General features: G+C 36.1%; 1 protein-coding gene across 1 annotated transcript; it reads right to left on the bottom strand.

Moving 5' to 3' along the window:
- Positions 1-1,690: 1,690 nt before the first annotated feature.
- Positions 1,691-11,272, bottom strand: LOC130717835 (basic helix-loop-helix protein A). Its single transcript, XM_057568211.1, has 7 exons — positions 10,845-11,272; positions 10,152-10,406; positions 6,849-6,945; positions 6,548-6,562; positions 6,361-6,417; positions 5,471-5,945; positions 1,691-2,960 (listed from the first exon to the last, which is right to left on the bottom strand). The coding sequence occupies exons 1-7, from the start codon at positions 10,991-10,993 to the stop codon at positions 1,972-1,974; spliced, it is 2,037 nt and encodes a 678-aa protein (XP_057424194.1). The 5' UTR covers positions 10,994-11,272; the 3' UTR covers positions 1,691-1,971.
- Positions 11,273-11,481: the final 209 nt, after the last annotated feature.

The following is an 11,481-nucleotide window of genomic DNA, read 5'->3' as shown; positions in this document are numbered from 1 at the left end:
TAAAAACCCAAATTGCATAAATTAAAGAGATGAAGATTGAGAAGATCACACCAGAGAGTTATCCTAGTTCACCTCAACTTCGGATGAGGCTACATTTTTTTATGATAAGCCAAAAAATATATTGAAGAGAAGTACAAGGGGTACTTCAACCCAATACAAGGAGAGCTATAGATAGCTACAAAGATTACACCTCAAGTTACATAAGAAGGAAAAAATAAAGAGAAAAAAAAAAACCCTTGGGAGCAAGGCTTTGCAAACAATGCCTCATTAACAACTTCGGATGAGGCTACATATATATAGTCCCCATGACATATGAGATTTGTTCCACTATGATAAGAATCCAAAGCAATTACACCAATAACCTTGAATTCTATCAATCAACCAAGAACAAGAACCTTACTTGCTCTTCCTCCACACACCAAACCCTATGGGGCACAATTCAGCCCTCGAATTGATCAATGAAGAAGAAACATGCAAGCAACAATGGTATTCATGCTTATAAAAAACAATGGTATTCATCTCGAAACAAATGAGAGAGAAAACAAAAAATGAAGAACACCTTGAATCCCTTTGAAAATTTGCTCTCAAATCTCTAATCTCACGTGAAAGTGTATTGTGTTGTGTTTATGAGAGTAAGAAAACCTTATATACTCATACTCAACCTCTCATGCACTTGGGTATCACCTTTGAACTAATCCAAGAAAGAAAAGAAAGTTATTTTGATGAAAACCCCTGCTGGTAATCGATTTCCAACTAGTGGTAATCGATTACCATTATGCACTGCTCAGCTCGGTATTCTGTTACCGAAATCAGGTAATCAATTACCGAGACTTTCTGTTTGCTTGATGAAAAACACTTAAAAATTCATTTTTTCCTAGAATTTCTATGGCTTTTAATTATGAAAACATTTCAGTTCATATTAAACACAATTTAGAGATTTAGAGAGCCTTTTAACTAAAGGACTTGAGTGTTCTTCCTATGAATTAAAAACCTACTTATAAAGCAATAAAGAAAACAATAAGTCTAGCTACTACAATCTTCATTCCTCTAACTAGAGGTCTTCAATCCTTCTTCTTCTTTAATTTGAAGTGTTATTTTGATCATCAAAACCATGCCCAAAGTTGTACGAGCAATACCTCTTCTTCACACTCTTGGATAAGAGGTATTTCTTTCTCATTTTCTAGAAAGAATAACTTTCTTTCTATCACTATCTTTAGGTTGTGTGGGCGCACCTGACTTGTAATAGAATATACATTTAAATATTAGTTATAGAATTTTGATTCATTCACACTCCTCTTTTTCTCTTTCTCTTCCTATATTCAAATGTGCACATATACATATACTTACTGTTAATTATATGGTTTTGTCATTTACTCATTGTCATGAAGTGATTCATTCACATTCAAGTTATTTTTCATCTAATTTTCACATACTTTTTATCCTCATATATATATTTTATTTTTCTATCATAGTTCTAATTTTTCTTTCTTCTCTATATCTAAGTGCGAGTGAATTCGGGGTATAATTAATTTTTTTTTTAAGAATTATGTTTCAACTTCTTGAAAAGGTTTTGATAAATTCTTTTCTTCTAAGTAAGCTCTCCCTGCCATGCACTTAACATTGATATATATAATTTCCTAACATCATATAAGTCAACTGAATGCTAATTATAGAAGATAATTACACATACTTTATGATCTAAATCAATTTCAATTATTCTCCCTACATACATCCTTAATTAACCACTGCACTAATTAACAAAAATATCAATTAACTTAAATCACTAAACCCCTAAAGACAATGCAGATTTCTAGTTAGTCTCTTTCAGCACACCACGTACCCTTTCTTCTTGGTACTCACTGGAGATTTTCACATGTTGATTACCACATCCAAAAGGTTCTAATTGGACGTTTCTGTTATTGTGTGTCAAGTAGTGAGACAATATTCCAGATTATTTCACCCCTGCACATTTCAAACTAAAACATTTCTAGTGTGTGGTATGATTTGATTCAATGCCCTCTTCACTTCCACAATGCTAACCTTCTTCCCACTCACATATTCCTTCACCTTCGCCCTCAACTCCGCCACAAACACACCATTATTCAACGAAGACTGAACACCAGTCACCTCTATCCTCATCTCCCTCAGCATCTGCATCACATCCAGAAGCAAACCTTCCCTGTGTGGACACTCCAGCTCCAGCAATGCATCACTCTCAATGATCGAAACCTGCACCGACGTGGAAGCTTCTGCAGAAGCGTCAACCTCCGCCGCCGGCACCGCCTTCGCCCTCGCGGTACCGTTGGCTTCTACGATCCTCACCTTCTTCTTGTCCGACCCCACCACGACAGAACTCACCCCGCTCCTCTGCGGCTGCAGCTCTTTGCTGGTCCTGGAGCGTTGTTGTTCCGCCTCTATCTGGAGGTTACGCGCTTCCAGTTCCTGGATCTTCCTCCGTAACTGCTTCACGTACTCGATGGTATCGCCGAGTATTGAAGCCTTGTCCATTTTTGTCACGAACGGGACGAGAGATCTCAAAATGATGAACCTCTCGTTTAGCTTCTCGCGGCGGCGGCGCTCTGCAAGGACGTGGTTGGCGCTGGGCTCGTCCTGCGGGGTGCCCTTGTTCCCGCGGAGGCGGGCGGCGGGGTCGCCGGTGGAGGCAGTTTGTGGGGAGATGTCTTCGTGGTTCTTGGTGTGGAGGTAGGGGACGGTGAAGAGGATGTACTTGAGGAGCCATTGGGAGGTGCCGTCTGCCGCCGCTGCGGCGGCGGCGTGGAAGTGGTGGTCGGCACGGATTGTCCACTTGGCGAAGGGTGATTGGGTGGAGTAAGTGATGTGGCTGATGGAGGTGACTGAGCCGGTGGTGGACCATCGGGTGGACTGGTTTTGGAGGATGTTGGAGACTGTTTGAGAGTAGTGAGTGTCTTCTTGTGTCAACTCCTCTAGTGGATTAAGCACTGCAAAGTCAACACATGAACAAATCTGTTAAATTCAAATATAAGTTACACCATTACACTCCACACATTAAGAGATATTGAGACAAAAGGATAATGTTTAGTTGACATTCCAATTCATCCTCCACCTTGTGAGATTATGTAGAAATGAGAGAGATATGAATGATATGATTTGTGATGTGACAGAAAATGCAGAAAGAGAGAAAAAGAAAAATATGTGAAAATGAGATGGAAAACTCAAGACAAAATTGAGAGAAATCAGTTATATTATAAAGTGAGAAAAATTGTGTAAATTAAAATGAGTTGTAAGAAGTAATGGACTAGTGTAAATATATTATAACAATTACGAAACAAAAGGCGAGAGATTTATGTGTCGCTTAAACAACTCATTTTTATCTATTATTTCTTAACACGTCATACAATTCATCTATTATTCTTATATTCAAGTTTTGCACTCTCGAAAGTTCAACTTCGAGAAACTATTTCCATAATTTTGGAAGTTTAACTACTGGAAGTGAATTTTTTTCTTGTGTCCTGAAAGTTGGAGTTTGCTTATGAGAATTTTATCTTTTATGCTTTCAAAACAAAAAAAATTATCTAAAAGTGAAAATAGCTTACGGTCAACTTTGGAAAATGCAAACTTGACTGTAGTGACGGTAGGAACGAACGACTTCAGTGAATCCAGATCCTTGGTGACCTATCAAATTTTTTCCTAAATTTTCAACAATAATTTTGGTTCTAGATAATTTTATACTTGAACTTATAATTATGCTATTAGATGTGTTGGTTTTCTAGTAATCTCAAATATGGGTGAAGAAAAGAAGTCTGTTATGTCCTCCAAATTATTACATGTTTGAGTGTCTTTCGCAGCACAGCACCAACCGTACGTGTGTTAAGATTGTCTTGAAAAAATATGAAAGGGCTAGGTTGGTTGATTTTTGGAATGTTTGATGGGGACAAGTTCCATGATCAATGTTTTTGTTTCTATTTTTCCTGTTTGGTTGCCATCAGGGAAAGTGTTGAGACATTGCTTTCAAGTGCTGATGATCAATCTTTCCCGGCCCTGCCTGTCTCTGCCTATCACAGACTCCATCGCTTTCAGTAATTTGTAGGTAGACCAATTAAGCACATGATATTGATGTGAAAAAATGATACAACAACGAACTAGCTTGAGCTTATAAGGCCCGTGATTCAAAAACTTCTTTCTAAAAAATAATGTTCTACAAGGTCTTGCAAAAAATAATTGCATGATCAAATAAATGCTATTTTTCACTTATACGTATATATACAAGATAAATTTTTATTGAATAAATTACATTACATTCCACTTCTTTTAATTTTGTTAACATGACATAAATTTCACTTTTCTCTAAAGTTTATATTCAACCCACTTCTTTTAGATTTTGAGAGACAAATATCAAAATCCGTGACAAAAGCATTAGCAGATGAATAATAAAGACAAGATTAGTTTCAAAATATTAAAATTAATAGCAAACTCTGTCACTAATTCCCCTATTTGTGTAAGTTAAGAAATTTGTGTTTGATGGCCTATCATATATAGAATTTGGAAAGTTTAACTTACCTTAGCTGAAGGGCTAAAAATTGAGAATAGATAAGATTGACTCGGATAACCAATTCTACGCATAAAACTATCTACACCAATTGAAGATTTACTATATTTTCTTGACTTGAGAATATATTATTGCATGGGGGGAGTATGGATCATGGTTTACGTATATCAGGTACGGTGGCGGAGTAGTGGCTAGATGCCTTAGTTTGGGGCCTCAGCAGTAAAATCCGATTGGGCAGTTTGCACAGACATGGACCCCACAGACAGAAATTTAATGAAGATGTACTGTATCCATCCAGCTGACAATGGTTTCTAGATTTCTCGTTTTCCTAATTTAAACAACAAACTTCGGTATAATTTTTAATCGGTTTGAGTTGTTTAAATGACCCATAAAAATTAGGTTGAATAATATATCGTCCAATCACATTGAACGTAAGTAAGTTGAAATTTCTATATTTCATTTATTAATAAAAATTATATTGGTCCATTAAGTGTGGGTTAGTATTAATCCCAGGGCCGGCCCTGGGCCTGTGAGGCCCACAATCCAGGGCCTCCAAAAAAGAAGGGGCTCTAAAAAAAATTTGAATATTTTTTCAGCGTTTTTACTTAAAAAGCGCTGTAAATAGTCAATCTTTTATAGCGCTTCGTACCGCTGTATACTATTTAACTGCAGCGAGAGGTCCAAAGCGCTGTAAAATGCCTTTTTTGGCTTAGTGTTCCTATTAAACTTTCTCCAAAAAAAATTTAAGGATCCATTTTTATTATTAACTCAGGGCCTCCAAAATGTCGGGACCGGCCCTGATTAATCCATATAAGTCATTTAAACAACCATTTGTTTGTTAGGTGAGTCAATGCAACTAGTGTGCCGGTTGTAATATACGATTATCATGCCAAGTGTTGTGTGTCTCTATCATAACTAATTAACTACCAGTTTTCTATTTACCTGAAGTCGGTAGTTGAGCCTGCAACGATCCCAAGGGGTCTTGGATCGGGCCCCACCTTCGAGCAGACTCGGCTTGTCCCGACCCCGGCTGGCTCACCGCCAACATGTGGAAGTCCGAGTCTAAGTTGTTTGACCCGTCATTCGGTGACCCAACACGGATCTCCTCCGGCATCTCCATCTGCATCAGCTCGCTTGGCTCTGTGGCTGCCATCTCGGGCGCCCGTCCCGTTTCGTCTTCAGAGCCGGACTCATCCTCATCGTCATCTTCTTCCTCATCTTCGTCCATGTCATCTTGGTTCGAGTTATTGGCGGCGGGCGGGTCTGCCATGGTGTACATGATGGCAGGGATGTGGTCAGTGGAGGAGGTGGTGGGGTTAGAGGTTGAATGCTCCGATAGTGCGGGCTTTGGCGTCAGCGGGTGGTGGTCCGCGAAGAAGCCTCTCACGTGTTGGATGAAATTAAGGTCTTCTTGAACCTGAGCAACATAACAAAAAAAGTTAACCTAAAAACGGAAAAATATGTTTTTTTAGTTGTTTCAATTATTCATAGTTATTGGTGAATACATTGAAAAGAGAGGATGTGGTACTTTTTAGTGTATTGTTTAAAATATTGAAGACTACATTGCAAATTATAAAAATGTATTTCCAATATTATATTATATAATAAGGTAAAAATGTGTGAAATTCCTCAATTTTAAAACAAATACTAGAGATATTAATGAACTGAAAAATGGTTATTAAGTGGATTAATAAATGATATTTATAAAAATTTAAATTAAAACTATCCACTTGCTTTAAATAATATTAGTTCTTCTAAAATGAAGTTATTTATATATGTCTATTTGTTTGTTTTGTAACTAGACTATGCCTTGTGAGGGAATTAGAGTTTACCTTATCCGTTGTGCCCAATTCAACGACGCCGTCTAATACCGGAATGCACACCACTGTCTGCAATTTACAAGAAAGAACTAAATGAATTTAGTTTTGGTCTTTTTTTCTGTTTTGTTCTCTTGTGCTAGACTTGAATAATGGATAATAAAATCACACATCAGAAAGCAAAAGTCGGAAGAATTGTTACCTGTATACGAGCACTCTGCAGCAGGAATCATTTGCAATCATTGAGAAACCACAACATAGAATAGAAGCTGGTTAGTAAATTAAGCTTCATGATGGTCAACACATCCAAAAGTAAAAGCAACTTTAATTTGTAACTTGCTGAAAACTTGCCAAAAAAAGTTATTTATTGGTAAAGTTGTGAGAGATGAAATTGATCAGAGTCCAAGTTCAATTCCTATAATGTAAGCCTTTCCCTTTTCCTTAAGTTGAAAACAAAAGCAAATTAAAATTATTAAGTGTTAATTATGAGTTAATTGGACCACCTTAGCTAGAATTGCTCTTGAAAAAGTTTTGCTGTCCACCTCGTTTGCCCCGGTCAGCCATAAATGCTGCCTTCTGGCATATGCTTTTCCAGGCAACCTGATAGTGCAAAATTCAGTATCATGTGTCAAACACCAATGCCACAATAATTATACTAATTAGTTAGATATTGTTTAACTATTATTATAACACTAATAAAGCACATTTAGCAAACTAAATTTGAACCCCAAGCAGAATCTAATAATGATTATGTGCCTGTTTGTATTTACATTTAATAAAAACACATTCACTTCAATAACATAAGAATATGAATTGGTCAAAACCATGTTGAATTGTCTTGAAATGTGCATTGGTAGAAACACACCAATAGATGTGTTTGAATCATAGTAAAGGAAGCTTGACAAAGTTGTAGTCAAACACTTGGATTAATGTAGATGAATAAAGTTTGTTTGAAACTCTTAAAACACCTCCACCTTTTGAAAATAGAAGAAAAATAGAGGAATGAAAGATAATTGTATAATGTGACGGTAAAAGAAGTGAGATAGAGAAAAATAAAAGAGCTAAAAATGAGATAAAAGAGAAAATGAAGTATGAATAAATCAGAACTCAATGTTAACATCAACGGATGTAACCAATATTTTAAGACTAAGTTTGAAATAAATAACTTTGAGACATGTTCACATCAGTGCAAACGGATGAAACCAATATTTTAAGAGAAAATTAAACATGAATAAAATTCTTATGAATTGATATCAAATATCGGTTCATATGTTGCATTTAAATGTTATCAAAACATGCATTTCATTGTATACATCAATTTACTCATACTATAGTTTAACTCAAAAGATCAAAGTGTAGAATTGAGTGAATGCGTCACTATCTTTCCAAGTTTATGTTAATAATTGTGTAGAACCGAGGCAGAGGAAACAATGAATGAGTTGCCTCAAATAGACGATAGTTCCATTATATTAGTCCATTATTATTACTGCATTAATTCCTAATCTAATCCTGCTACACTCAGGCCTTTTATACTTTTTCCTTGTCCCTCTCCCAACAAATAGCTAACGCTCTTCATACATATAGACGAGCGAGCATTTGGATCCTCATAGATTTGTATAAGCATACATTATATAAGGACCAGCCTATATAAATTCAAAGCCTACCCCTTCCACAATTGAGAACTAATAAGGCTTTCTGCAACATTTGTTAGGACTATGCTAATGCACCCATCTTCATATAGGGACCAATTGATGTTATCCTTTTGATTGGGTGTGAAACGGTATCAGATTTTTGGTTGAAAACATGAAGCTATTGAATAGATAAAACAGCTATCATCCAAATTAACTCAGAGGATATTATGTTTGGAAAATGATTGATTGATATGTATGAAATGCCGACATCCACCAAACACCCAATATGCAAAAAATAATAGAAGAATGATGTGTAATATATGTGATAAAAAGAAGGATAAATAGAAAAATAAGTGTATATAAGGTGTTTGCACTTTATGTATATCTAAGTATATCTTAACGGTTGGAAAATGATTCTTAAACATCCGCTTAGTACCGTAGACATTCAACGGAGATGAGAAAAGAATATAAAAGATATAAGTAACAAATATGATATGAAAAGAAATAAAATGAAAGGTGTTTGCTAAGTGTCTACTACTATATATTGAGTGTTCTGATTAGTTTTGGCAAGTGAAAATGGTGTGGTGTGTGAAAAGTTTGAGTGAGTAATAGAAGGAAGTTTGATAGCAAAAACTTCCCAATGGAGAATGCGAGTAAGTAGTGGCAGTTTTTTTGCAGCAGCTATGATTTGTGAGTGAAGGCATTAATTTGTGTGGTTTTCTCGAAGTAAGCAACTCCCTCTATAGGTGCCGTCGTGTTCATGCATATAATGCGCAACTAAACACACTTGACGGACCACCTCAGCAAATTCATTCTGATTGGACATAATGCTAGCTCCGAATATATTCCCCAACATATTGTAACACAGATCTTGATAACAAGGTTGTCAGATTGACAAATTTACATAATCTAACTGCTCCTCATTTACTGTCCTCAAATCAGAATCTCAGGAGGAGCCCTCCAAACTAGGATGAAGAAGAAATTAAGTCCTTCAGCTACCTTTTTGGCAGAGACAAATTGCTTACTATTCGTGAAAAACTTCCAACCTAAAGTTAAACCTAATTAAATTGGAAAATATTTTAGCATAAACAACTAAATCACTCTTATTTACTCTTTTCTAGTAATAAGAAATAACAAACATTCTATCCAATAGAGAAGAATGTAAAAGATAAAAAAATTTGTTGTTGGTGAATATAAAATGTGACAGGTGAGACAAAATTTATTTAATGATGGTATAAATTGAAAAAAAAAAGAGAAAAAAATGGATTGATTTTCTAAAATAATACATTTTGAAAAAAAGTAAAGTGTGACTATAAAACAACAATCTTTATGAAGTAGAGCAAATATATTTCTAGCACATTACTTCATGTGAGACTACTTCACCCTCAATCTGTTGGGTAATTAACCTTTGGTACAAGTTTAATTCCTCGTCGGCCCAAATGATTTTTAGCGATAAATTCTCTAATACCATGATTGTCAAACATGCATTCTGAAAACTTAAGGCATTAATTATACCACGACACACCAATGATTTAATATTTTCTCTTATCATTTGGTTTCCTACATATATAGAACAAGTTCCTTTCAAAATAAAATCTATTTGGCAGTCCTATTTTTTAATCAAAAAGAAAACTTGTGCAGACTATTTTATATATGTACATTTTCAGTTTTGTATATCTTGTTTCTAGCTGACGCTTCATAAATTCGAAGCTGCTATTATTGGCATATTGCATTTAAACACCACACACAGAAGCCACTGCGTCAGCCTGCATGCCTCACCAAAATGCATTTCTCTCACTGAGTGAAGAAACTGCATTCACACTACATTGACAAGTACGTAGCAGCTTCAATTCAAGCCAAATCTCTTTTATGAGAAAATGATTTAACGCTTTCAATTTCCTCCAACAAAAATAGAAAGAAAAGAGTTCGTTTCCAAAAGCTGACTTAGCAAAATTGGAAGGTTATTAAATTTTTGAAGCTGCCATAGTAGCTAGCCTCTCTCCCTTTCTCTCAGACTAAAAGCTCTCCCCAATATTAAAGGAATTGAATTTTGAACTTTAGACTAAAATAGATGAGATCCAATATAGTTCAAGAACTAAAAAGAGTGTTCAATAATTAATTAACATTATTAAAGAGAAAGCTAATTGAAAATAGACAAAGTGTAACATGACTTACCCGACACCAGGAGGGAAAGAGAAGGAGACACACATCAAATAGAACCACTCAGATTCTGTGAGATCCTCCGGTGACAAGGCGGCACAAGGCCGGCGAGTCGGGGGGTTTGTCTCTCCAGCGGACAATGAATCATAGAGCTCTCTAAGCTGCTGGCTTCTTTGGAGTGATGCCTCCTCAGTGCTAACCTCCATTGGTTGCACTGTCTTCCTAGTCTTAATTGCTCCGTTGTAGTACCCATCACCCCATACCAGAATCCTATACCAACAAAGTTTCATGTTAATTATATACATGACCTTCAATTTTTCAAGACACCAGAATAAGACACATGAACATATGTGGGTCAAAAATCATAATAAAACTAAATCACAGTGGACAAAAACAAACTATTTCATTAGCTTTTATTACTCTTCACCATGATTTTGTCTTCACGGTGATTATTGAATATTTACCGTATATCCAAACATATACTAAGACTAGCAGCATGTTTGGACCAGATTTTTCTTTTTTCAATATCAATTCTGACACGCAGAAACTAAGAGAAGCTTCTCCGGTCGCAGAATTGATTTTGTCCCTACAGTCAACGGTAGAAAAGGTAGAAGTATTTCCGAACAACAGGCATTGAGAATCATTTGGATAATGATCTTATGTTATAGTTAGGAAGGAAATGAAACAAAAATAAAATAAATTACGTACACTTGTTGTGGGCAAAGTTGCCAGAAGAGGCTATAAGTCCACTGAACAGATTGCACCGCACCCTGCAACATGCTTTGAAGTTTACTACTACCACAACTACCTAGCGGCGTGGACGCAGCCATTGTTCCTTCCCAAACAGGATTTACCATCAGCAGGCTTTCAGATAATTACTTCTGATGATAAGCAATCATGTCTTGGAAATCACTTTTCCAAGAGTGGAAAAGAGTTGGGAAAGAGGAAAATATGGGTTCTGGGTTTTCATAACAAGATAGGAATGAAAAGGAGAGATTTTAGAACCTGAACTGAAAATCAAACAATGCAGTAGTCCCAATAAAAAATGGAAGAGAGAGAGGGAAGAAAAGAAGGTGAGTGAGAAGAGAAGGTGTAGGAGTTAAGTAGACCTGCGGATATGTGTGTGTTCAGAGGCCAGAAAGTTGATTTTAAAAAGGTGTATGTGTATGACTTTGAGGTGGATACGCGAGGGATCCAAGAATTACTGTGTTTGTGAGATGAAGATTATTGGAAGAACGTTTGTTGGATAAGTAAAGATCAGCTGAGAGAGTGAGAGAAACAGAGAGTGAGATTGGGATTGGAATTAAACTAAGATTATGTCTGTGAGGGGGTTTTGACTGGTTGG

The sequence above is a fragment of the Lotus japonicus genome, chromosome 5, assembly GCF_012489685.1.
Source record: "Lotus japonicus ecotype B-129 chromosome 5, LjGifu_v1.2".
NCBI lineage: Eukaryota > Viridiplantae > Streptophyta > Magnoliopsida > Fabales > Fabaceae > Lotus > Lotus japonicus.
The sequence above is the reverse complement of the archived record's forward strand: the minus strand, read 5'-3'. Positions and strand labels throughout refer to the sequence as shown.